The sequence below is a fragment of the Chenopodium album genome, chromosome 23, assembly GCF_948465745.1.
Source record: "Chenopodium album chromosome 23, dcCheAlbu1.1, whole genome shotgun sequence".
Taxonomy (NCBI): domain Eukaryota; kingdom Viridiplantae; phylum Streptophyta; class Magnoliopsida; order Caryophyllales; family Amaranthaceae; genus Chenopodium; species Chenopodium album.
In genome coordinates this window covers 27,048,581-27,073,106 of record NC_137856.1, presented here as the reverse complement: position 1 = coordinate 27,073,106, position 24,526 = coordinate 27,048,581, and the positions used below count along the sequence as shown (strand labels likewise).

The window sequence follows — 24,526 nt, the reverse complement described above, 5'->3', positions numbered from 1 at the left end:
AAAATAGCCATGAAGAAGACCGAAATTTAGCCCTAAAGTGTTCGAAATTTTCGAACCCCCTAACCCTAAATTCGAATTTTTCCGAAACTAATAGCCCTAAAATATGATTTTTTGCTCCCCTCAAAAAAAAAAAAATGATTTTTTTCTTGATTTTGATTTAGTTCGATTTATTTCATGATTCATAATTTTAATCGGATTGATTTATGCTTGAAAATGTTTTATGTATGATCATCGATTTAATTTTAAAAGTTAGAATTAAATTGGGATTAATTTTATGATAAACCCTAATTTTAATATTGAATGATGATTTAATATAAAAATTTGGACTGATTTAATTTAATTTAATAAAAGTTGTTTTAATTAAATAAAAAACACACAAAAATAATAATCTTAGGTCGGCAACCGCGGCTTGGTGGCGCAGCCACGACGGCTGCCGACCAGATGGTCAGTCCAGAGGGAGGGAGGGGAAGGCGGAGGTCCAAGATGGCTGTGACAGCAGCGTGCAAGGGTTTCTTTTGTTGCTTTTATTGTTGTCATGAAAAGTGTAACACTACTCCCTCCGTGTTTTTTTTAAGTGTTACAGTTTGACCGGCACATAGTTTTAGGCAATTTAATTGACTTAAATAAAATAAGAGGTAAGTGGGGTAGTTGGAGTATTAAAAAATTTTAAAAGAAAGATAGTGGGGTTAATCATTTATTGAAAAATAATGAATGTGAGAGGAAAGATATAATAAAAAAGTAGTAGTGGGTTTGGGTGGGGAACATGAGAAGAGAAAAATATAATATTTTAATATAGCTTTTTGCCAAAAAAGGAAGTGTAACACTTAAAAAAACACGGCCGGAAATAAAAAGTGTAACACTTAAAAAAAACACGAAGGGAGTATAAAAATTTTAAAAAATATGTCAGCCAACAAAAAAATATATTAGCCCACCCAAAAACCTTATCAGCTAACTCATGAAATATATAAGTCAACAAATAAAACATATGTGCCAAGGTATCCGCAAGAAAATTTGTGTGCGGGCATCCGCACGCAATATCTTCTCTACATAATCTAATATATATGAATAAATTAAAGTAGGCATTTTTTGGGAGCATTTAGCGCGCCACATAAGAAAAGATCTTATTTTGTCCAATGAAAAATTAGATTAATAATTTATTTTAGAATTAAAAAATTTTACTCGCCACCTAAGCAAAAGTGACAAATATGTTTTAAGAATTTTGACACATAGGTTATCACAACGAATATAGAATATATAAATTTTAAATTATTTTTAAAAACCAATAATTATCTTCTCACCAAAAAAAAAAAAAAGAAGTTGTTTAAATGCCAATAGGATTTGGTCAGGATTTGAAACTTTTTCAGGGGATCAAGCTGTCTAGAATGAGTCCTACTGTCTCGCATTTATTCTTCACGGATGATGCTCTTATCTTTTTTCGAGCTTCGTCTACAGCTTGTACTAATATTATGCAGATCATTCAGCGGTTTACTAAGATATCAGGCAAACAACTTAACCTATCCAAATCCTTGATCAAGTTTAGCACGAATATCTATACCTCTATTCAGGAAGGCTTCAAATCTATATTCCAAATGAAGCATGTTCAGGTGTCCGACCATCATCTGGGGGCTCCAATTGATTTCGTCGGAAGAAAGAAAGATCACTTTCAATTCATCATCGACAAAATTATTGGCCGTATAAATTGTTTAAATGCCATCCACCTCTCACAATCACATAAGTTAATTTTTATTAACTCTATCCTTATTGCTATGGCTTCCCATGTTCTCGCTTGTCATGAGTTACCCGTCTCTGTGAATGGAAAAATTGAATCCTTACTGTTGCGTTTCTTCTGGGCGAAGTCTGATGCTAAAGGTATGCACTGGGTCAATAAGGATACCATGTACCTTCCTCGTGGCCTCGGTGGTTTGGGCATTCGCTACTTGTCTTCCTTAAACAAGGCATTGCTAATGAAACAGGTTAGGAGACTCTTTACCAACCCGCGATTTCTAGTCTCTATAGTTTTCAGTGCTCGCACGACCTTTCTCTCCAACAACCCTAACACTCGGCCGCGTTATTCTAGTCGTCATTCTTATGGCCTTCGGGGTTTGGTTAAGGCGGAGACTATGTTGAATCACGATTGCAACTGGAAAAATTGGTCATTCCCGGTCCACTCTAGCAGGGTCGGCTAAGTGGGTCAATGGTTGTATTCCCGAGTTCAAATTGGGCATTATTTTTCCCAACTCGGCGCCTCATACTATAGACACCCATTTGTGTCTCCCCAAAACCAAACCCAGTGATGAATACCTTTCACGTCGAACCATAATCGAATAAGGTGAAAGTGTGAAAAGTCAAGTGTTGCGGTTAATTTTTATTAAAATTCTTTCTTTTTGTTTTCAAAAACCCACTCTATTTTATGAAAACGTCCAATTCAGTTTATTTTGGTCCATGATAAGGGTCCAATAATGGTGTAGTTGGATGGGGCTTTAAAAGACCTTTCGAACGATATATTATAAGCCCAATTCCGATGAGGAAGTTATGGCCAAAATACTAAACTGGGCCCAAACCGGATTTTACCTACGACCCAATGATCATGAGGAGGGTCCAAAGGTTTAATCCTATTCCTAAACTAATTAGGATTGATTAGAATCTTCTATAAGTTTCTAAAATATCTTAATTATCCTTTTTTTGAAAAGATAAGATCATGGAATTTGATTTGAATATAAACTTTCCTTTTTTAAAAACTTTCCTAATTCTATTCGGATTTAAAGATGCTCAAAGACAGTCAGATATTATTTTCGTGCCTCATATTTTTTATCCAAATTTTATATGGTTGGATAGATCTTGAAATTATCTTTCCAATGATATATCAATTAACCTATACTAAAAGCGAACCTAAAATGACACTTGTCACAATGTCATTAACAATTTTCCCGCCCATTTCACTTTCCGTTTTTACGAATATTCTTTAAGGAAATCATTTTATAATAACGAAAAATATCTTTCTTCCACTTAAAATTCTTAACAATAATAACTCTCCATATACCCAACTAACATATTTTTATATTTACTTTTGAATTAATATCATGAGTATACTTTTTTATAAAATTCAATACAGTATTAACTCTTTAAAAATTTAATAACAACCGTGCATTGCACGGGATTTAAACTAGTTATAATATTAATTCCGAGCTATAACGAAAAAGATATTAAAGGAATACGAAACTCTATCCAAAACTGACACCCTTTCACTATTTCGGCCATATCTTTTTATCTACAAAAGATTTTAATCTGATTCTAATTGCATTAAAAAGTAGACTTCAAGATCTTTCCAACGACATATTATATGACTTATTTGGACTTCTAGATTAAAAGATATGATAAAAACAAAATCCGCAAAAACTGTTTCTGTCGCCAAACGACAGGTTTGTCGCCTCGTGACCGACTCTGTCGCCTGGCGACAAGGTCGGTTTGATTAGAGACAGAGTGGAATTTTATTCCTTATCAAATTCTATGATTTAACGGACTATTTTCCTTATAAATAGGGTCTCGAACCTCTGTTTTTATTCATCATCTTTCATTAACTTTCATCATTAACTCTCATCAACTCTCATCATCAATTCTCTCTATTCTCTCTATAAGCAATATAGCTTAATTTTTTTCTTTCTCTCTCTCTTTCTAAACCAACCTTTTTATTAAATACAATATTCCGCATTCGCAAGACTTGGAATCTCTTAGCCAAGTTCGAAGTTGCCTTCGCCCTAGACGTGCAAGGTTTGATAATTTCTGAGGGTTTGGTCCAAAACTAGTCAAAACTTTATTTAATTGATTTCAATTTGATTCTTTAATTATTCTTTATTATTTTCGTTGAAGTTTACTAACTTGTGTATTTTGTTATTAGAAAGAGGTACGAGGCTTCAAAGTAAGTAGATTAGCTTACTCTCTATTTCTTTCACAATGTAGAAAGCATGCTTATTATTGTTTCATGATTCCTAGTATGATGTTAGGATGTATTTGATTCCTAGTATCATGTTAGGATGTTTTTAATACTTTCTAGTATCATGTTTAGGGTGCTTTTTATTCTTTCTAATATCATGTTATCATGTTAGTACCATGTTAGGTTTAAAGCTTCGATCTTTATTGCTTAGTGACATGCTAGGATTGGTTATTAATCTTGTTAGTATCATGCCTAGGATCTTGTTATTGTTGTTAAGCTTTATTATGCCTTATCATGCTATTATCATCGTTGTTATTGTTTATTATTATGTTGCTTGATATTATATATTATTGTTATTGCTTGATCACACCTTTTATGATTGTTAAAGGGAATTTGTACTTGAAATCACACTTAATAAGATTATTATTAATTTGGTTTAGGCTAATGTGATTTTAACTCAAGTGATCGCCAATAATAGATTTATTTGTGCATTAATTTAAACCAACATAGATAAACAGGTTAGGTTCAATATAATGTTTGTATGTTATTCGAAAAGCGCACATGAATATGAGCAGAACAAAGTAGAGGCCTATTTTATAGGGAGGGTCCTTTCTTTTGTAGATTGGATTAGTACCCTCATCCCCGGACCCTGTTTGGTTCAAGACCTTATGGAGTAGTTGATGGTCCTTTTGGATTGTCTTTTGGGTTTACAAGTTCCTAAAACATGTTGGCGACTCTTTTTCTCTCTTTTCTTTCCCTTTGAAACGCCACCGTACTTTAGTGTATGATCACAGTGGGGTTCAAGTTTGGGGTCATAATGCTTGAAATATTCCCTACACATACTGTCAGCTTTTTCATCAACTCTCACACCGCGGGGCGGGATACTACTAAAGTTGTCGACTGGTTTGTACTGCGGATGCTTCAACAATCTTGGTAATGGAAGTACCTCATACGACTCAGGATGATTTTCGTTATTGGGCGAGTACCCCTTCTGGAAAGTACTCGGTCAAAACTAGTTATGCAACGCTTTAACAACAACTTTCCCTTGTTTCCACACTCTCCCCTACTAATTCTTTCTAGAAGGTTCTTCGGTCTCTCCAGGTGCAGCCCAAATGGAAGTTGTTTTTATGGAAGTTTCTACATCACGCTCTAGCGGTTAAGGTGGAACTCGCCCTTAGAGGGGTACCGATTCAAGACGTATTTTGTGACCTCTGTCATTCGGACCCGGAGGATTTACAGAATCTCTACAGATTGTGCAGTAGTGCACGATCAGTTTGGAGGGGTGGATGCCTCGGCATTCGCTCAGAATTTAATGGAGACCTTTCTCTGTCCCATTGGATCCAAGATTATATCCGACTTTTTATTAGTCAGGATGGACTTTCTAGTACTCGCTTAGGTACCTTCGTTGGTACGCTTTGGAGTTTGTGGTTATGTCGTAATTCTAGAATTTTTTAGGGGTTCTTCTGTGGCCCGTCCCTTTAATTCTCTGTTTACGGAGCTAATGGATAATCATACAATCTTTCTCAACTTGGACGGCCCTGCTCATTCCCCTAATATTGCGGCGACAGACGGTGGTGCCTCTTTTCCGCCGGGATTTTATAGTGCTCATCAGATAGGCCTCACTTCGCATGGGACTGCTTTGCCTTCTCTTCAAATTGATGGCTCTTGGTTTAAAGATTCTCAACAAGCAGGATTGGGTTGGTGCTTGGATGATGATGACCCGTTGGATGATCGTATCAGTGGTGGTAGTAATTTTGGGGTTTGTTCCTCAGCTTTACATGCGGAGGTGTTAGCATGCATGTATGGCCTTCAGTGGGCTTTAGAGCGAGGGCTTCTGTCTCTTATGGTTGTTACTGAATCCTATAATCGTGTTTCCCTGCTCCGTGGCGAGGGGCAAGGTAATGTCGCTTACATTTGGCTCATTTGGAGGATTTACAACTTGGCTAAACCATTCGGGTTTGCAGTATCCATAAGGCGGATCTTCAACGCGTCTAGAGAGCTCACTTAATTGCCGGAGAGGCGTCGGTTAATTCTATTTGCTTTAGTATTAATGTGTAATTTATTTGTATCCTTTGTCAAAAAAAAAAAAAAAAAAACTTAGTAATATCTTTTTTACATATTCGGATGCAAGTTTTTGATCGCAAATATCTTTAATCTCTCCCTAGCAAATATTATAAAAGTTTGATTTTAATAATGTACTCATCGAGATGAATAAAACTAAATCTCAGATGACTAAATCCCCATAATTTTTAATAGTTAAACTATTATAAATGAGACTAACACTTAAACATAACGAGTATATTAAATAAATGCATAGGCAAAAGACTTACTTTGGTCAATACAAAAACGAAAATTGTCATTTCTTTTTTGTATTAAAAATTTAAACTGTCACATAAACAAAATTAGTGAATAAGGTTTGATATTTTAAATCCAAGCATCACATCAAATAAATAAAACAACAAAAAATAACATTAGTGTTAAAATTAAAAAAATTATCTTATAATATTAGGAATTTTATCCATATATCTAATTAATGATTTCCTAATATACAAAATTTTAAATTAAATTAAAATAATTTACTAGAATCGTGCATCGCACGTGCTTACATCTAGTAAGTACCTGAAATAATTTGAAGATGATGTCCTATGTTTAAGCGATATTTAAAGCCGAACCAATAACCAATAAAATAAAAATGAAATACGCATCTACAAAATTCAGTCACCAACGACTATCATACATTCATACGTAAGCCCAATCACCAGAAAAGCACATTAACTACAAGGTGGAGAATTAAAGTCTCTTCCATCATTCAAAAAGTACAACAACGCTACTTTTTCCCCCAAATTCAACCCTAAATTCTCTCATTTTCAATTCAAATTCCTCCCTAAATCCTCTCTATTTCACTTCTATCTCTTTTAATTTAATCGATCGATTCGTCAATTTTGTCATCATCATCAATTTTAAATTTCCCCCAATTTCAGCTCGTCAATTAGGGTTTTCTTTTTCATAATCGAATTCATTGGTTTAATAATTGATGGGAATTTCTAGGGTTTCCATTGAACCCTCAAATCCTTCTACTTCTTCTTCCTCGTCTCCGATTACCTCATCAATTGCTGTAATTGAGACTATTAATGGAAGCCATGAATTCAGAATTAATGGTTATACTTTGTCAAAGGGTCTGGGAATAGGGAAGTACATTGCTTCTGATACTTTCATGGTGGGAGGTTATTCCTGGGCTATATACTTCTACCCTGATGGTAAAAGTCCCGAAGATGCCGCGAGCTATGTTTCGCTGTTCATCGCCTTGGCTAGTGAAGGGACTGATGTTAGAGCTTTGTTTGAATTGAAGCTTCAGGATCAAAGTGGGAAGGAGAATCATAAAGTTCATTCTCATTTCGGCCGGCCTCTTGAGACCGGGCCGTATACTCTTAAATACCGCGGTAGTATGTGGTAAGCTTGGAGATTTCTTGCTCTTTTTGAATTTATTGGATCATTTTTTGTATGATTGTTGTTAGTTTTTGTGAATTTGTTTGTTATGTGATGGTTAATTTGTCTTTTGAGATTGGTAGGATGATGATCATACAAAATAGGCTGCTATCAGCTATGTGTGATGCATTGTTATTGGTATGTATGCTGAGTTTTTATTTATGTGTATATGTTATGGGTGCTGGATGATTTTGTTTTTCTGTCTGCCTTTTAAAATCAGGTGTGTGTGTGTTCGCTTGCTCGATTAGTGTATAGCGGTCATGATTATGATCAGGTGAGGTGGTTTGGAACAATGTTGCTGTGATATTGTGATATATAGATAACTAAGATAAGTTTGGGTTCATTTTGATGGTTTGATGCTTATGAAGAAATCAAGCATAAACCTAGAGATAGATACTGACTGACTGAGTGAATAATGATGATGGTTTATGAAGGATGGCACTTTTGGTGATATCTATCTCAAATATGGGAATTTTGGTTGAAATAGGTAGCCATTAGTATTTATGGAAGGGTTTTTGATGATCATTATGTCTCAAATATTGAACTTTATTATCTAAATAAGTTCTAGTAAGCTCACTTAAGTGATTTTATGCATGTTAGATCTTGATCCAAATCAGCTCTGTAAATATACAATAACAGTACAATATCACGACAACTAAGGTGAAAGAATAAGAAAAAGAGTTAATTGTTTGTTGTTAAGAGTCATTTGAATGGGCTTCTTATGAAATAAAATTTTATGTTTATTAGTTTGTTTATGCTTGTTTCTTTCTCTAGCTTACTCTGTATTTTTTTTTTTTTTTGATAATTTTTTTGATAATTTTTTTGTTGTGTTGAAGCCTTGAAGTGCATGATGTTGTACATATCCCTCATATACATAAAAGATACCCCCTTAGTATCTTTCTATGTTGAGCCTTATCATTTATCTGTGAAAGAATATATATGGTCATTATCTTTACATTTCATTCGTAATATTTTTTTTGTGGGCTTGGTTGGTTTTGATTTTTGTTCAAAATGTGCCTGATTTTTTATTTGGTGACTGCCCTCATATTGGTTATGGCATGATTTTTAATTGCTGATTGCCATAATGTTGGTTTTGCTTCTAACTTGTTGATTGTCTCAGGGGATATAAGCGCTTCTACAAAAGGACAACGTTGGAGTCATCTGACTACCTTAAAGACGATTGTCTTGTGATCACAGGCACTGTTGGTGTTGTGAATTCGCATACAAAGGGACCTAAACAATACTTAATACCAGTCCCACCCTCTGATATAGGAAAACAATTTGGGCAACTTTTAGAGAGCAAGACCTGTACTGATGTAAGCTTTGAAGTCGATGGGGAGATTTTTGATGCACACCAGGTGATCCTGGCAGCCAGATCACCTGTGTTTAGGGCTCAACTTTTTGGTCCAATGAAGGAAAAAAATATGCAGTGCATACGAGTTGAAGACATAGAAGCTCCAGTGTTCAAGGTCCTTTTCTGTCTTACTTCTCTACCCTTTGGTATATTTTATGCATGTTCTTGCTTTTTCTGGTTGGCAGTACTGCTCTGTTTTGACTCTTTGCTTCCTTTTCATTTCGTTACTTGCATAATCTTGTTTTTTGAAGGCAAGACTGGAGAAATTCAGTCTACTGGTGATTACACTGGGCTGGATGTAATTCCTTGTTCTTGCTTGTGAGGACTGAGGAGATATCTCTGTTTAAGCCCCTACCTCCAATATGATGAGACCCCATAGAGCAGTGTTTGCTGTTGCAGAAGCAGTTTCTGTTAGATGCTTTGTTAGGCATTATTGCTTGTGTTGTCAATTAGAAATTTCAGATAAAATTGGTGATTCTAAATAAAACACTCCCTCTTTGACAAAATTGTATTATTGTCTTAATCCATCACTATCAAGGATTCATAATGACTTTGTTTAAATACCTTGTATAATAATTGTCTCTCTCATCCTTACCCCATCATTTCATTTGTATCCACTATCCGTTTCTACGGTAGGAAATGTGTCCTTTATTTTTTTTTTTTGAAAATTTGTTAAGAATAAGCCAACCTTTACGTGGTTAGCTCAAAATAAGTTAACTTTTCGATTAACTCAAAATAAGTCGATTTTTATAAGATATCTTCTTAAAATGAGTCAAAACCTGCCAGATTACCAGTTATTAAGGTAAAGTATGACACGTGTCATTATGTGGTTGGTCCTTTTTCAAAAAAGTAATTAAGATTTATCTTGTAATTAATTGTTAAAAAAAAACTTTTATCAATCAACAATAATAATTATACCCAAAAAAAAAAAAATTATATAAAATATGTAAAATAAACAAAAAAATCTAAAAAAAATCCCAGCCACCCTCCCCCCCACTGCCAGCCCCCTCCCCCTGCCCACGGCCGGCGACCACCTCCCTCCTCCGGTGCCGGCTATCCCACCCCCCCCTCCCCCCCCGGCACCCCTTCCTTGCTCATCTTTCACCTTTGCAATCGGATCATTAGGAGTCATCTCCGCTTTCACCACTGCTCAAACATCAACAACCATATCCCTATTTCCTTTCCTATTCTTCATCATCTTCTTATTCTTCTTCTCAATCTTATTCGTTTTCTTCTCATCTGCAACTCCATCATCTATTCCAACTTTCGCAAATGCAACTTTGTTTCCCGACGTTTCAGGCATTAGATTGCTCATCTTTTACATAACTGGAAGCTCCTTCAATCGATTACTTCTGTTAAAAAAAACCTATTTACCAAATTTGAAATTAGGATTTCCATCAGATTTTAATCAATCAATTTTCTGAAATCAAAACTCTCAATTCACATCTTCACAATTCAATTTTTCTTTCTCTCTTTTAATCAATTTCATTTCTTATTAATTTGTAGTGGGGGAAGCGGGAATGGGGAAAAGGAAGGTTGGGTATCGTGGCTGGGGGAAAGGGGGTGGCGGGGCTTTTTTTTTAATTTTTTTTTTTTTTTTTTTTTTTTTTTTTTTTTTTTTTATAATTTGCTTATTTAATAAAATTATAGTTGAACACTAATTAAACTTAATGAATTATTTTTAATTTTAAAAAATGACATGTTTGGTAAGTTGTAGGTTATTTGACCTATTAAAAGAAAATACCCCTTCAAAGTCGACTTATTTTGGGTTAATTGAATAGTTGATTTATTTAAAGCTAACCACGCAAAGGTTGACTTTTTCTTGACAAATTTTCCTATTTTTTTTAGCTGACGTCTAAATTAGTATTATTGTCCGATTGATGGACTAGTTGTGCTTGCCATATAGGCTCTTGAAGAAATGTGTAACAATAACTGCTAAGATATGCCTATATTTAACTCTACTGTATCTACAATTGTTAAGGACTACAAATCATAGTGGTGGGTCTCTGCATGGAGCTTGAAATGTTTCAAGTGTCATAGTTTCTGCTATATTTTTTTTCTGGTTTGAATATGAGAGGATCATGATTAATGGGTTACATGAGTTTCTTTTTCTCTGGTTTTCCAGGATGTTGCTTGCTCTTTTTACCTAGATAATGCCTGAATATCTTAGTAAAGGTTTAAATCTTTTCAATTAGACATTTTGGATGTAGATGGCTGAATGTGAGGTCTTTTAAGCTTTTGGATCGTAATAAAGAGAAGCATATGCCATCTTTTTTCTTCTCTATCTATAAAGATGTTTGTATTTGGTTTTACACATTGATGTCTTATTTTGGCTTTGTTGAAACAAGCATTGCAGACTTCTCTCATGGGACTTTTCTTTTGGCATTGCTAACATCTTTCTTGATCATTTTTTCTCTACGTCAGAAAAAGAAGTTATAATTTTATCCTAGTGTTTGACAGTACAGCGTTTTTTCACTTGAATTGGTCATTATGTTTTAATTTATTTTACTTCTATTGAAGGAGGTGCTATGGCTTTGAGCAAATAGAGCAATCTATTACTTAGCTATTGCTTCTTTGTTGCAGCCACAAAGAATGTTTCTACTTGATTACTATTTCATCTTTGAAAATAAGGGTGGGTAATTTTTTCTCTTTCAGTGGAGTTTCTAATTTTTCATGTTTTAATTTTCAGGCTTTGCTGCATTTTATATATTGGGATGAATTGCCAGATATGAACGAGCTCATTGGTTCAAATTACAAAGGAGCTTCCACCTTAATGGCTCAGCATATGCTTGCTGCAGCAGACCGGTATGGACTGGAGAGGCTAAAACTTCTATGTGAGGCTATACTAAGTGGAGATGTCGCCATAAATAATGTAGCAACAACTTTAGCCTTGGCTCAGCAGCATCAGTGTTTCCAACTAAAGTCCAAGTGTCTGAAGTTCATTGCATTGCATCAAAATCTAAGAGGTAAGCTAGACTGAAAAACTTTTTAGACCTTATTAGAACTTGTTTTAGTTGTAAATTGGACTTGTGTAGCCTTTATTACCCTTATCAGATCCTATATCAACCCTAATCCTGCCTGAACTTATTTTTCCTGAAATAGTGGAAATAAGATGAATAGAACAGGGCCTTAATGATTTATGATATGTACAAATAACTTGTGCTATTATACTACAGAGTAAATTATAAGTCTTCGTTAAGAACTGAATGTAATTGTGTTTGATGTTCAACTCTCTGTGTGAGATATTATTGTCTTGACTCTATTGGTAAGAATTAGGGAAGCAGCTTCTTCTTGTTCTTGGTTAAGTGTTCTGCAATTAGTTTAGGTGTGGTAGTCCTGCTTTTGGCTTTTGTTTTCTTTTGCATCTGTATCTTGTCTCAAACTGTAAGGTATTCTAACAAGTACATTCAAGTTAATTTAGTGGCAGACTTTTTCTATACTCGTAAAAAGAATTAGGAAGCAGCTTGTTTATGTTTTTGGTCAAGTGAGCTGCAATTAATTTGATGTGATAGTCATATATTGGCTTTTGTTTACTTTTGTATCTGTAGATTATCACGCTTTAGACTATCGCCACAATTTTGTATTAATATAATACGACCATATGGTTTTTTTACCTATGCTTCATCACTTTCATGATATTATAAATAGCTTTCTGAAATTGTAAATGGTTTGTTTCAGCCGTAATGCAGACAGAAGGTTTTGAGTATCTCAAAGAGAGCTGCCCGTCTGTCATTAGTGAGCTACTGGAGTACGTAGCGAGAATCAGTGAACATTCTAAGGCCTCTTTTGCCTATGGAAGTGAGGTCACTATGCTGGATGGGGGTGACATGAATGGAAGAAGAGTGAAGCAGCGGTTATATTGAGTACATAATTTCTTGTAGAATAATTCGAGTTAATAAATTAGGTTGTTAGACAATTTAAACAGATCCTTGTTTGTTAGACTTTGTGAGTGTATGTGACATGGTAATCTCCGGATATTGATATATAGGGGCAATTCTTTTAGCATGGTTTCTATGAATTGTTAATGTTACAGCGTGCTACTTGAGACAATCAACGCTAATACTCAGTAATATACTATGAAACCTCTTATGGAAAACACAGGTTCAAATCCTTCTTTCCATAATATTTGTAATTGTAATGCCATTGTGGCTTATGATAAAAATTGAACAAGTCACTTCGTTTCTTTTTGTTCAAGTTTTTTCTCTTTTTGTCTAACTCACCTCCTGCAAATGCAAATATTTTACGTAGATTAAAAAAGGTCTCAGGAAATAAAGCAATGCAGTTAAATTGCATAACAGTGCATGATGTCCTTGGTTACCCACCACTTGTAGATCTTCTGGTACTTCGGAACATCATTCTTGTGCTTCCATAATCCATATGTTCTTGAAGAAGTTTTAGGCTTAACCAATGTTATGGGAGGTATCGTAATGCAAGAAAAGCGCGCTCCGTGACAAAGATATGTTCAGTACTTCAGTAGAGATTAGAGGGTGGGCTTCACTCACTGCTTTGAACGGAAGTTGAGGTTTGGGGGGATGCCTATCTATGCGTAATGTTATTCCTAAGTTAGTTCATACTTCGTATCTTTAACATGCTATTTCTTGTTCTAGCAAAAGATTTCAAAATTCAATAAAACCCTAGTGTATGTTTAGATCCAAAATTCAAGATCAAATTGATGATGTTGAAATTTACATGAATACAATCAAAATTAAAGCCATAAAATAGCATGAATTTTCAATATAAATATATCTTACTACCTCCAAATCATATTATTATGCAGCTTTTGCCTAAACAGATTATAATGCAAATTGCAACGAATCTTATAATATCATATGTAATAATTAACCTTATGATATAAATGCAATTTAGGGTCTGTTCTCTTACGTTGAAATTCAGTTCAGTTCAGTTCAGCTGAGTTCAGTTCAGCTCAGCTCAGCTCAATTCAGTTCAGTTCAGTTCAGTTCAGTTCAGTTCAGTTCAGCTCCTAATTTCCTTATCTTATAAAATATTCATTTCAGTTCAGTTCAGTTTAGTTCAGTTCAGTTCAGCTGAGTTCAGTTCAGTTCAGTTCAGTTCAGTTCAGCTGAGTTCAGTCAATGAGAACAGGCCCTTAAGGTCAAAAGTTTGTAAGTTTGACTCCATAATTATTAATTAGAAGATAAAAGATAAACCAACAAAGGGTATAATTTGAGTTTCCTGTTAAATTTTTTACGTAGTACATAATTAAACTACTTCCTCCGTTTTCTTTTACTTGCAACACAGCCTTGTGGCACGTGTTTTGAGGTCAGGTTTATGTAATGTAAACGGACATATTTTTCATTATAATTTTTACAAATGATACTTAACCCTATTCTAATTTCGTGTAAAAATTATATTGATAAAATCGCTCGTTTACCCTCACTAATCATCTCCTAAAACTGCGTGCTTAAAAGGTGTGTTGCAAGTAAAAGAAAACGGAGGAAGTATAATATTGATCATGCGTTTTTTTTGGTGTTCTTACCTGATTCATCAAAATAGTTAAATAGTGGTTAGCTATCGTTTCCCTCCCAATTATCATTACAAGGATCGAACACGCGATCCACTCCGAGTACAGCTTACGTTGAAAATAAACATAAAAGTGGGACCCCAATGTCGGATAGTAGTGCACAGAAAGTGTCAGCTCATTTACCTCGCTTTCTGTGAATCAGAACCTTCCTTACTCTCAACTCTTCTTCTACCCCGTTAACTCTTTCTCTCTCTTCCCACCAAACAAAGAACAATTCTTCATCCCCTTTACCCTCCCAATCCCTACTCAAACCCTAATTTACCCTCCTCAATTTCCCCAATTCCCTTTAATCTAACCCCTTTTTGCTTCGATTCACCACCCATAACCCCTCAATTCTTGAACCCACCCCCACAATCGAGTCAATTTTAAGCAAAATCGATCCCAAATTAGAAACATGGGGATTTCTAGGGTTTGTGGGGATTCCGCAAAACCATCTTGTTCTTCTTGTTCATCGGCAGTAACAACATCTACTGCTAAAATGGATACTGTAAATGGTTCTCACGAGTTTAAGATTAATGGGTATGCTTTATCTAAAGGGATGGGAAGTGGGAAGTATATAGCTTCTGATACGTTTATGGTGGGAGGGTATTTGTGGGCAATTTACTTCTACCCTGATGGAAAGAGTCCTGAAGATAATGCTACTTATGTGTCGTTGTTTATCGCTTTGGCGAGCGAGGGGACCGATGTTAGGGCGTTGTTTGAATTGAAGCTTGAAGATCAGAGTGGGAGAGGGAGGCATAAGGTTCATTCCCATTTTGGCCGGACACTCGAAAGCGGGCCGTATACTCTTAAGTATCGCGGTAGTATGTGGTGAGTTGTTCTTCCTTTATGTTTGGTAATTGCATAGATTGATAGTTTTATGATTGTTCTGTTATTGACTTCTTGTTGCTGTTTTTGTTTTTGTTTTGATGATGAGATTGTAATAGTGGTTTCTTTGTTTTGAATTGGGTAATTGTGCAATTTCCATTATACTTATATTTTTTGGTCATTTGGAAATGAGCTAATAAGTGGAGAGGTAGATTAGTTCTGAATGAGTAGAAAATAGCCTTGGAAGGTATGCTAAGGTGTATAATAGACTTTCCAGAAATAGATACATGAACATTAGGATAATGACTTTCTTTTCTTTGTAATGTTTAAATGTTTAATAGAATTTGGTTGTTTGGTGGGAAAGGAAATTTAAATTGGAGTGTCTACTAATAATTTAATCTTTTAGTTGGATTATGATTGATTTGGAATTAATTAATTTTTGTCAAATTTTGGTGTTCTTGATGATTTTGCTGTAGATTATTATCTTCTCATTCTGATTTTGCTGTTTATCTATTTTATTCCTCCCGTGTATCTTCCAAGAATGTGGTGTTCAGTTGTGGGTACTTTTTGTTTCATAGTTACTTAATTTGCTTATTTCTCTTTGTATTACCACTAACCAGAATAAAAAAAAAAAAAAAAAAAAAAGAAAATTATTCGAGAAACTAGTAAGTTATGGTCTAAATTGACATATTAGGTAACAAGTACTGGTGAATCAAGTAGCACTGCTCTTACTGGCCCATTTGAGGTAGATTTTTATGGATTATGATTTATCATAGATTAAGAATGGCTTAACCGGAACTAATTCTAGCGGATATGCCCCTGATAGATTTACTGATTATGAGGCTTTTATGAGATTCTAGTCAGCATCTAGATCTTTTGATAGCTATCATGACCCCGAAACAAGCATAGTTCTTACCCACAATAGCTGATGAGTTATTGGCTATGCTGTAGTGCCAGGAGGGATTGATTGATTTCAAGTACCTTAGTAGAGAATTATCAAGTAAGATAGTCTGATTGTTGATTAATAATTGTTAAGGTTTCTGATGGTTTGAAGTTGGATCGCCACACCCCCATCTTATTGTTGTCATTTTGTGATTCATGCTAAAGTTCATAGATAGTGTCAAAATATGTGGGATGTGTCAATGAAGAGAGATAAATTATGGGTAAGATGCACTCAGTTATTATATATCTAAAACCAGAATTATTTGGAGATGGCTACACTGATAATTTGTTCTGGTCTTCTCGATAAGTAGGAAAATCTTTGTGTTCATGCCTTTGCTTCAGAACTGAGACCAGTATTTATGCAAGGGCGAGGCTCTCATTAGAGGAGTACCAATATCTTGGGGGCCTTGCTATAAAAAAAATCTTTGTGGTCACTGTACATATATTTAGGCTATCTTTCAGTTGGTTGACTTGGTTCATTTTGGATCCTATCTTTTGGGCCTTGTTATTTATAATGATTATTTGAATTTTGGGATGTAAAACATGTGTTCAAGACTAAGATTTCTGTTGGCTACTTGTGCTGGGTGTTTGGGTCCCTTTTTTCAAGCCAAACTATCTAACCTAGCCCATTCCATTTACTACTATCTTAAAGCCCCACCAATTAGGAGTGTAGGCGTAAAAACTGATAGGACCCGTTGTGACATAAGTGCATAACAACCTTATTTTTTACTTATCTTTTAAAAATCTGTTTTGGGTCCCAATTGAAAGAATAGAAACTGGTGTGAAGTCTTTGCGCATTTATTTGCTTAAGAACGAATTCAACAATCACGTCAAGCCACAGCAATTTTGGACAAAGAACATCTCATGATCAAGGAACAATATAAATCAATTAAAAAGGAGAAGATTAATTTGAATATGGCTGTCTTTATTTCGTTAATAATTAGAACATAGTTGATAAAAAAGTATGTTAGCAAACGCTGCCAAAATATTCGTAACTCCATCTTCAAATTCTACTTTAAAATTACCAGAAAATTTTAACACAATGTGACAGTAAAACAATAGTCGATTGTTTACCAAAGAATAGAGCAAATGAAGAGGGTTTACAGATTTAGCATGAGTTAAACATGCTCTCAAGGTACAGGGGACCATGAAACAAATGAGTTTCAATTTTCTTTTGACTTCCTGCAGTCAAGTCATCCTTTTATGTGTTGTCCAACATTATTTTCCCTCTCCATCTTATGCATCCCATGATATTAGTATTATCAATGAGCTGAGCTGAGTATTTCATTGTTCAAGTTTGGCTTGATAAGATATGCAAGCGCACCCAAGTTTTCCTTTAGCCTGTTTGATATTGCCTCGTTTTGATTTGTTATTCAATCTTGGCTCATAAGTAACTCATCTACAATCTAGCTAATGCCAATCCACGTCAAGTCATTATATAAACGAGTAAGATCGAATTTAAATGAACATATTCCCTTGTTCCCATACGTTCGACTCACTTATTGTAGACTCTTGTTTCTAGGAAAGTTTGTAAAAGTCTGTGGATGTGAGTAAAAGGTGGGTGAATGTAAGAGAACGGTGGATTAAATATGTGTGTGTGTGTGTGTGTGTGTGTGTGAGAGAGAGAGAGAGAGAGAGAGAGAGAGAGAGAGAGAGAGAGAGAGAGAGAGAGGTGATTTACTATTATTGGTTGATGCAATATTAAAATAACTTTTCTTATTATAAAAATAAAATAAAATAAAAAGAGAGTGAGTGAAAATGTGTATGTAGTGTGCGCAAGAGGGGTTAGGTACTAAAAGGGTTGTGCTAGAAGGAATACAATTAAAAGTGAGTCAATTGAAACATTCTTAAATGGAAAGTGAGTCAAAGTTTCAGGGATGGAATGCAAAATGCTATTGATTATGGTTATATGATTATTAAAGCCTTTTTTAGTATGTGATATACATGCAATGATGTAACATATGTTTTGGATATTTTTAATGATATTGACCCTAAATGTCTCAAAAGATGTTATTCATAACCTAAAATAAGATAATGGCCATGAAATTTTGATTGTTATTCTTTTTTTTGTGCTCGGGTGAATTTTAAATGAGCTTTTAAACAAACTTAAAGAGCATTTAAACAAAATCGAACAAAATGTCTGCACTCCTAAATGAGCTGGATACCAAGTTCTTAATTAAACGAGCTTGCAATATTTTTTGGCTTTTTTTTTTTTTTTTCCTAATGAACAAGCTATCACCAAGCTTTGACCGAGCTTGTTCAAGAGTGCATTGGTTCATTGACATCCCTATCCGGGATGGATCTCAAGCCATATGTCATCTTTGTTGTGCCGGAGTTTTTAACCCTTTGTTGCTGGAATCCCAGTTGCTGGAAGATGGTTTTGTTAGTGAATTGGGAAGAGAGTGTGTAACTGTGTACAATGTTGTCCTATATGAATGTTGAAAGAAGGATAGTGAATCAGGTTGCTTGTGGATTGGTTTATGCCTCTATTAGTGTATTCCCATGGAAAAGCTCCCACATTGCATGATCTTCATTTTAATTTTTTTTTTATTATCTGACCTCATAATACTTTAATAGCGGACTCTATAAAGATTAGAAAAAAAGACTGCTCCTAATAGAATTTGAGTTTGGGCACCTAAAGAAATAGCCCATCTTCTGTGGGTCCTAAAACCTTTATATGGATGCGCTGACTTTTACAAGCTATTTACTGAACTTGTTGAGAAATCAGAATCTTTCTTTCCTTTAATTTTCAATCTCGTTTCTGATTCTTATCTTTTCCATATATGATTTTTTAAGCTTGTAAGTCTTATTTTACTCTTGTATTTTTTTTGACTTTTTTTTTTTTTTTTTTTAAAAAAAATATTATTATTTTTTTGGATTATTATATTTGCCAACTTGATTGACTTTACAAAAAAAAAAAAAAACGTAAAAAAGCCTCTTTATTATTTATTGTAATTTTTAAAGTGTTTTGTACTATTTCTGTTTTCATCTTATCTCCTCACCTTTATTTGTTTTATCCTTTTTTTTCCCCCAAGATAGTTTGTAGTGAATCTATGACTAAATTAGGGGATACAACTCGGTGAGATAGGTATATGAAATAAGAAATATCACCTTCCTAAATCTAACACATCTTGATTGCATGTTTAGAGAAGAAAGAATTAGAATTACATGAACTGAAGTTGCAAAATAAATTAAAATGTTATGTAAGTTTGTATTACAAGAATAGTTATTGAATATTATATCTTAATTTGATTAATTGCGAATAAAAATGGATGCGGCCGATGATTCGAAATAGTCTTTGAAGTACAAAGAAGACTGTAGAATAATAGCTTTGAAGGCATGGAAGCTATTGGGAGGTTTGGCTGTGAGATCTTTGCTCCATGGAGAGCACCGCAAAATCATATAACTGATACTCTCTAAATTCCCTCAAAGTTTCTTCGCAGATTGCTTAATTTGTATTCTTCTGGCTTAGTTTAATGTCATATTTACTTCTTGATGAAAGGTTTCAACATAGCCACCTACTTGGCTTTCTGTTGTCCTACCTGCTTTATACTTTTCATCATCTTTTTTTTTTTTTTGGTGGTGGGCGGTTGAATGTCATCACTTACTTGCTGTCATGTTCTTGACATACGTCAGGGGATACAAACGATTTTATAAGAGGACATCTTTGGAGCAATCTGACTACCTTAAAGACGATTGCCTTCTGATTCGTTGTATTGTGGGAGTTGTGAAGACGCAAACAGAGGGACCCAAACTTTACAGAATACCAATGCCACCTTCTGATATGGGACAGCAGTTCGGACAACTTCTTGAAACTAAAAGGGGAACTGATGTAAATTTTGAAGTTGATGGTGAAGTATTTGCTGCTCACAAGTTGGTATTAGCAGCACGCTCACCTGTGTTTAGGGCTCAGCTTTTTGGTCCAATGAAGGATAAAAGCACAAAATGTATAATTGTTGAAGACATTGAAGCACCAGTTTTCAAGGTTTTCACTTCTTTCTGATCATCTTTTTATCTGTCTTTGTATTGCACTTGCATGTTACTGTGGTGGGATTTGAAATATGGTTGTGTCTGTTCCTTGTTGCCTTTTCCGCTTGGTTTATTGTTTATGGAAATCACATTGCTATGCAAATTTTTTGGCAGTGTGGATATAGATGATATATAGTTTGTAATGAGCTTTGCACCCTATTCTATCTTAATTGTGCATGATTAGGGCTTTGGTTAAGCTGAAAAAGAAAGACTAGGCTTAATTTGATATGGAAATTATTAACTTATTATTATGGTCTGAGTTTTTTCCTAAGATGGTGACTGGGCTTGGTGATTTGGTCACTTATTGTTTTGTTTTGGTTTTCTGTTTACTTTACAATTTTGAGTTTAGAATATACTTCGTTTCCTGTTTTTTTTTTTTTCTTTTTTCTTTTTTCTTTTTTTTTTTTTTTTGGGGGGGGGGGGGGAGGGGTGGGGGTTGGTTATGGTTGCTTACATCTAAACATTATCAGATTGATCCTATGAACAAGTGGTGATGGTTTTTGAGTATTGTACTATTTTCGTTCACTTTCTCTTTGGGTGCACTATAAGTTGTTCAATCTTGAAACTTCAGTAAGATAGCTTTAAAAATGTACAGTATCTTGATGCTTTCTTTGAGGCTCATTGGCTACTTTTATATGGAATAGAAATGTTCCATCAAAAGGTGGAATCTGATGACTCGCAGTTGAAAAGGTCTTTTCCTTATTCTAAGTGGCTTCATCATCTTGTTCAGCAGCGGTTCCTTGGCTTGATTACCCTACCAGGTTAAGATTGTCAAGGGCTCTGATCATCATTGAGTTGGTGGTTTGCTAAATATAACTTACTGTATACAACTCTGATCCACAGGCGTTGCTTCACTTCATATATTGGGATGACTTGCCGGATATGCAAGAGCTCGCAGGTTTGAATTCCAAAGGGGCTTCCACGTTAATGGCCCAGCATTTGCTAGCTGCTGCAGATAGATACGGACTTGAACGGCTCAAACTGCTTTGTGAGGCTACCTTATGTGAAGATGTTGCCATAAACAATGTTGCAACAACTTTGGCATTGGCGGAGCAACATCATTGCTCCCACTTGAAATCTGTTTGCCTGAAGTTTGTTGCATCACGTGAGAATCTGAGAGGTAAATCTTAACGACTTTTTATCATGTACAAAGGCTTCTTATTGATTATTGAAGGAATATCATGTTAAAAGTCATTTTAGACCTGAGAACTAGTCAATTTATCCATACTTGATCGGAATCTTTCTGAACTTATTTTAGTTGTGAAGAGTGAATTGAACTTGTCTAGAGGAGTACATTTGAACCTATAACTTCTCTGACTTTACTACTTGCATACTTTTTGAAACTGAAAGAACAAAACTTAACATTGAAGACTACTTTATAATCAAGAAAATCTTGTTTCTCTAAATGATGAGCCTATGCTCGCATTCTTGGCTATTATTGTTTAAGCACTTTTTTGAAACGTTGATATCTGAAAATAACGAAAGACTGTTTTTGGGGTTTCAGCTGTTATGCAGACTGAAGGGTTTGAGTACCTGAAGTTGAGTTGTCCATCCGTAATTAGTGAACTACTGCAATTTGTTGCTAAAATCAGCGAGCATTCTATATCTGTAGTGGGTTTTGGGAGTGATCCGATGCCAGATTGTGGAGACATGAATGGAAGACGTGTGAAGCCAAGGATATTCTGATATATACACATATATATATATTTATATTTTTCTTTTTTCTTTTTTTTTTTTGGGGGTTGGGGGGGGGGGGGGGGGGGGGGGAGGTGATTTGTTGGTTGCTGTTTTGTTTGTTTCATTGTCTTCTGTTTGCAACATTTTTTTCCTGATCTGTGTTATATTGTTCTGGTAATTGTTGTATGTAGTATTTTTATACCATAAAGAGAAAGGGTTTGAATGTGGCGGAGGAATACTCAACTCCGTTGTGTCGCTTTCGTGATGAAATTCAATAACATTTGAGACTGGTTTAAGCTTTATAAATTCAAGAAAACAAGAAAGCTCAGAAAACTCTGTATATTGAGTGTAGAAGCTATAGTATATGTTACTCCCTCCGTCCCTAAATTACATTCCTCTTTAGAGAGAAAGAGGAATGTAATTTAGGGACGGAGGGAATAGTATGCTACCCAAATTTAAGAGTAGTAATAACTAGTGTGTTGATGGCTTGGGTTGCTTCTTTTTACTTGTATAATTTTATAATTGTGGTGTTCTATACTTCTATTTTTTTCTGTGTGTTTTGGTATAATTTTGGAAGTTTAATTAAGTTTTTGCGACGAGGTACAAAACTTGTCACTAACTCGCTGTACACGACCAGATTACTTGTAATTATTGATTATGATAATTTAATGTCAGGATCTGTTCTCATTGACTGAACTGAACTGAACTGAACTCAGCTGAACTGAACTGAAATGAAATGAATATTTTATAAGAGAAGAAAATTAGGAGTTGAACTGAACTAAATTGAGCTGAACTGAACTGAATTTTAACGTAAGAGAACAAGCCCTTAATGACGAATAAATTTTATAATTACGATTAAATTTTGTCGCCATCATTCTCACATACAACAAGATTACCAATTAGTTGTTTAACGCTAATTTTTTACTCCTTGATGATGTAAATGTCAAATTTTCACTTCATCAATGTAATTGTAACTTTACTATATTAACTTACGTAATCAATGATAGTAACAAAAGAGAACACAAGTGTTTCAAAAAATATACTTGTACTGATGAACTCTCAACTAAATGTGTACAATTGATACTTTTCTAACCAGACAACCTCCTCAAATGAAGGGTTCAATTTTTAGACTACAACCTTGTAATACACACATTATTATTATAACTTTCTAACCTGAAAGTTTAGATGCCTCGCTATTTAAAAGGTACGTGACCAAGATAACAGCAAGAAGGGACAATTCAATTATACGAAGTACAAGTATAACTAAACAATTCTCAATCAAAAATAAATACTACTTTAACCTAGTAGAGATCGGATGCATTTGACTCTATGAATAACTCTGGAAACAGACATATGTTCAAGTACTCTCTAAAAATACAAGTGATTATTTGAGTTTTACCTGCAAATCAGTTTGATAATTTCACCTACAATATCAAGCTACAATAATTCTTTTAAAATTTTCATCAATTAAGGGTATGTTTAGTTCACCTTATTTTCACTTATTTCACAAGTTCTATTAAGTTCAAATAAAGTTCAGTTTAGGTTTAATAAGTTCAAATAATGGTTATTCAAGTACAAATTACAACTAAAATAAGTTTTAATGAGGTCTAATAAGTTTAGATAAGTTCAAGTAAGTTCAGTTGTTCAGGTAAATAAGTTCAAATACGTGTTAGTAAGTTAAGATAAGTTCAGATCAGTGAAAATAAGGTGAATCACCCTAAATGCATGTAATAACAAGTGATTAAATGCAACAAATTCAAGTTTATTAAAAAAATAGAAAACATGCATCCTTTTACAAAATGAAATTTTTTCTATGGAGCCGGATGCACCATGCTTGGTGCATCCAATGTTCTTTAAAAAAAAGCGGAATGAACATTCAGCTATTCAGTAAAGAACATATAGTTGTTTTGTAAAGAACATATAGCTATTTTATAAAGAACATCCAGTTTTATATGTTTTTTTGTAAATCTAAAGAACATTTGTAATTTTAGTAAAGAACATGATAATATTAAAGAATGTTATTCATATAGTAAATGTACATTTGGTATAAATGATCATGTATGAATATGAAAATGTACATTTTACTGTATTATAATGTACATTTTACTGTATTATAATGTACATTGTATTATATTCTAATGAACATATATGTTATAAAGTTGGTTACATGTTTTATATACATTGTATTATTTGCATCATATAAGTATATGAAACAAGAACATTTTACTGTATTTTAATGTACATTGTATTATTTGGATCTATAACTTTTTCAAAATTTGTCTATTTGCTTGCTTTCTTCTTCCAAAATATATTAATCGGTTGATCTTCTTCAAGAATTTTATTTTACTTCTCATTGCAACAACAAAATTATATCAAAATCGCAATTAATTTAATAAAATCAAATATTACAATTTTCAATCAAATTTATAAAAAACAAACACTCAAACTCAAAATAAACAAGTATGAATGTCAAATAAACAAGTATAAATGTCGAATTTGGTCTTACCTTTGGTTTTTATTTGTCATCTTGAACAATTTTGGGCTCAAAATTTCGAATTTCTTGAAATTTTGTTTGAGGTTTGAGGAATTTAAATGGGTTTAAAGTTTTTGTTTGGAGAGAGAAAGTGAAATTTTGTTAAAAAAAAAAATTGAAATGATTTGTAATTAATGTATGGTAAAAAATAATAATTAGTACTATTTATCTATTTCATTATACAAAATTTCATTTAAAAAAAAAATATACAAAATTGTTGCATAA

At 34.0% G+C, this 24,526-nt stretch overlaps 3 protein-coding genes across 3 annotated transcripts; all 3 read left to right on the top strand.

The window, feature by feature from the left end:
- The first annotated feature begins 1,325 nt into the window (after window positions 1-1,325).
- LOC145607241 (uncharacterized) lies at window positions 1,326-2,186 on the top strand. The gene has a single exon (XM_081662962.1). It carries the CDS (start codon window positions 1,326-1,328, stop codon window positions 2,184-2,186), a length of 861 nt encoding a protein of 286 aa, XP_081519088.1.
- Window positions 2,187-6,613: 4,427 nt separating this feature from the next.
- On the top strand, window positions 6,614-12,961 carry LOC145607634 (BTB/POZ and MATH domain-containing protein 2-like). The gene is made up of 4 exons (XM_081663223.1): window positions 6,614-7,381; window positions 8,538-8,886; window positions 11,461-11,737; window positions 12,450-12,961. Exons 1-4 carry the CDS (start codon window positions 6,966-6,968, stop codon window positions 12,632-12,634), a joined length of 1,227 nt encoding a protein of 408 aa, XP_081519349.1. The 5' UTR covers window positions 6,614-6,965; the 3' UTR covers window positions 12,635-12,961.
- Window positions 12,962-14,471: 1,510 nt separating this feature from the next.
- Window positions 14,472-21,805, top strand: LOC145606708 (BTB/POZ and MATH domain-containing protein 1-like). Its single transcript, XM_081662533.1, has 4 exons — window positions 14,472-15,123; window positions 19,699-20,047; window positions 20,935-21,211; window positions 21,596-21,805. Exons 1-4 carry the CDS (start codon window positions 14,708-14,710, stop codon window positions 21,775-21,777), a joined length of 1,224 nt encoding a protein of 407 aa, XP_081518659.1. The 5' UTR covers window positions 14,472-14,707; the 3' UTR covers window positions 21,778-21,805.
- The last annotated feature ends 2,721 nt before the right edge of the window (window positions 21,806-24,526 follow it).

Excerpts from the sequence above, each read along its gene's own strand:
- LOC145607241 (XM_081662962.1), top strand. The coding sequence starts at position 1,326 with ATGCCAATAGGATTTGGTCAGGATTTGAAACTTTTTCAGGGGATCAAG.
- LOC145607634 (XM_081663223.1), top strand. The coding sequence starts at position 6,966 with ATGGGAATTTCTAGGGTTTCCATTGAACCCTCAAATCCTTCTACTTCT. Across the intron at positions 7,382-8,537 it reads AAATACCGCGGTAGTATGTG|GGGATATAAGCGCTTCTACA; the intron begins GTAAGCTTGGAG and ends TGATTGTCTCAG. Across the intron at positions 8,887-11,460 it reads TAGAAGCTCCAGTGTTCAAG|GCTTTGCTGCATTTTATATA; the intron begins GTCCTTTTCTGT and ends TTTAATTTTCAG.
- LOC145606708 (XM_081662533.1), top strand. The coding sequence starts at position 14,708 with ATGGGGATTTCTAGGGTTTGTGGGGATTCCGCAAAACCATCTTGTTCT. Across the intron at positions 15,124-19,698 it reads AAGTATCGCGGTAGTATGTG|GGGATACAAACGATTTTATA; the intron begins GTGAGTTGTTCT and ends GACATACGTCAG. Across the intron at positions 21,212-21,595 it reads ATCACGTGAGAATCTGAGAG|CTGTTATGCAGACTGAAGGG; the intron begins GTAAATCTTAAC and ends TTGGGGTTTCAG.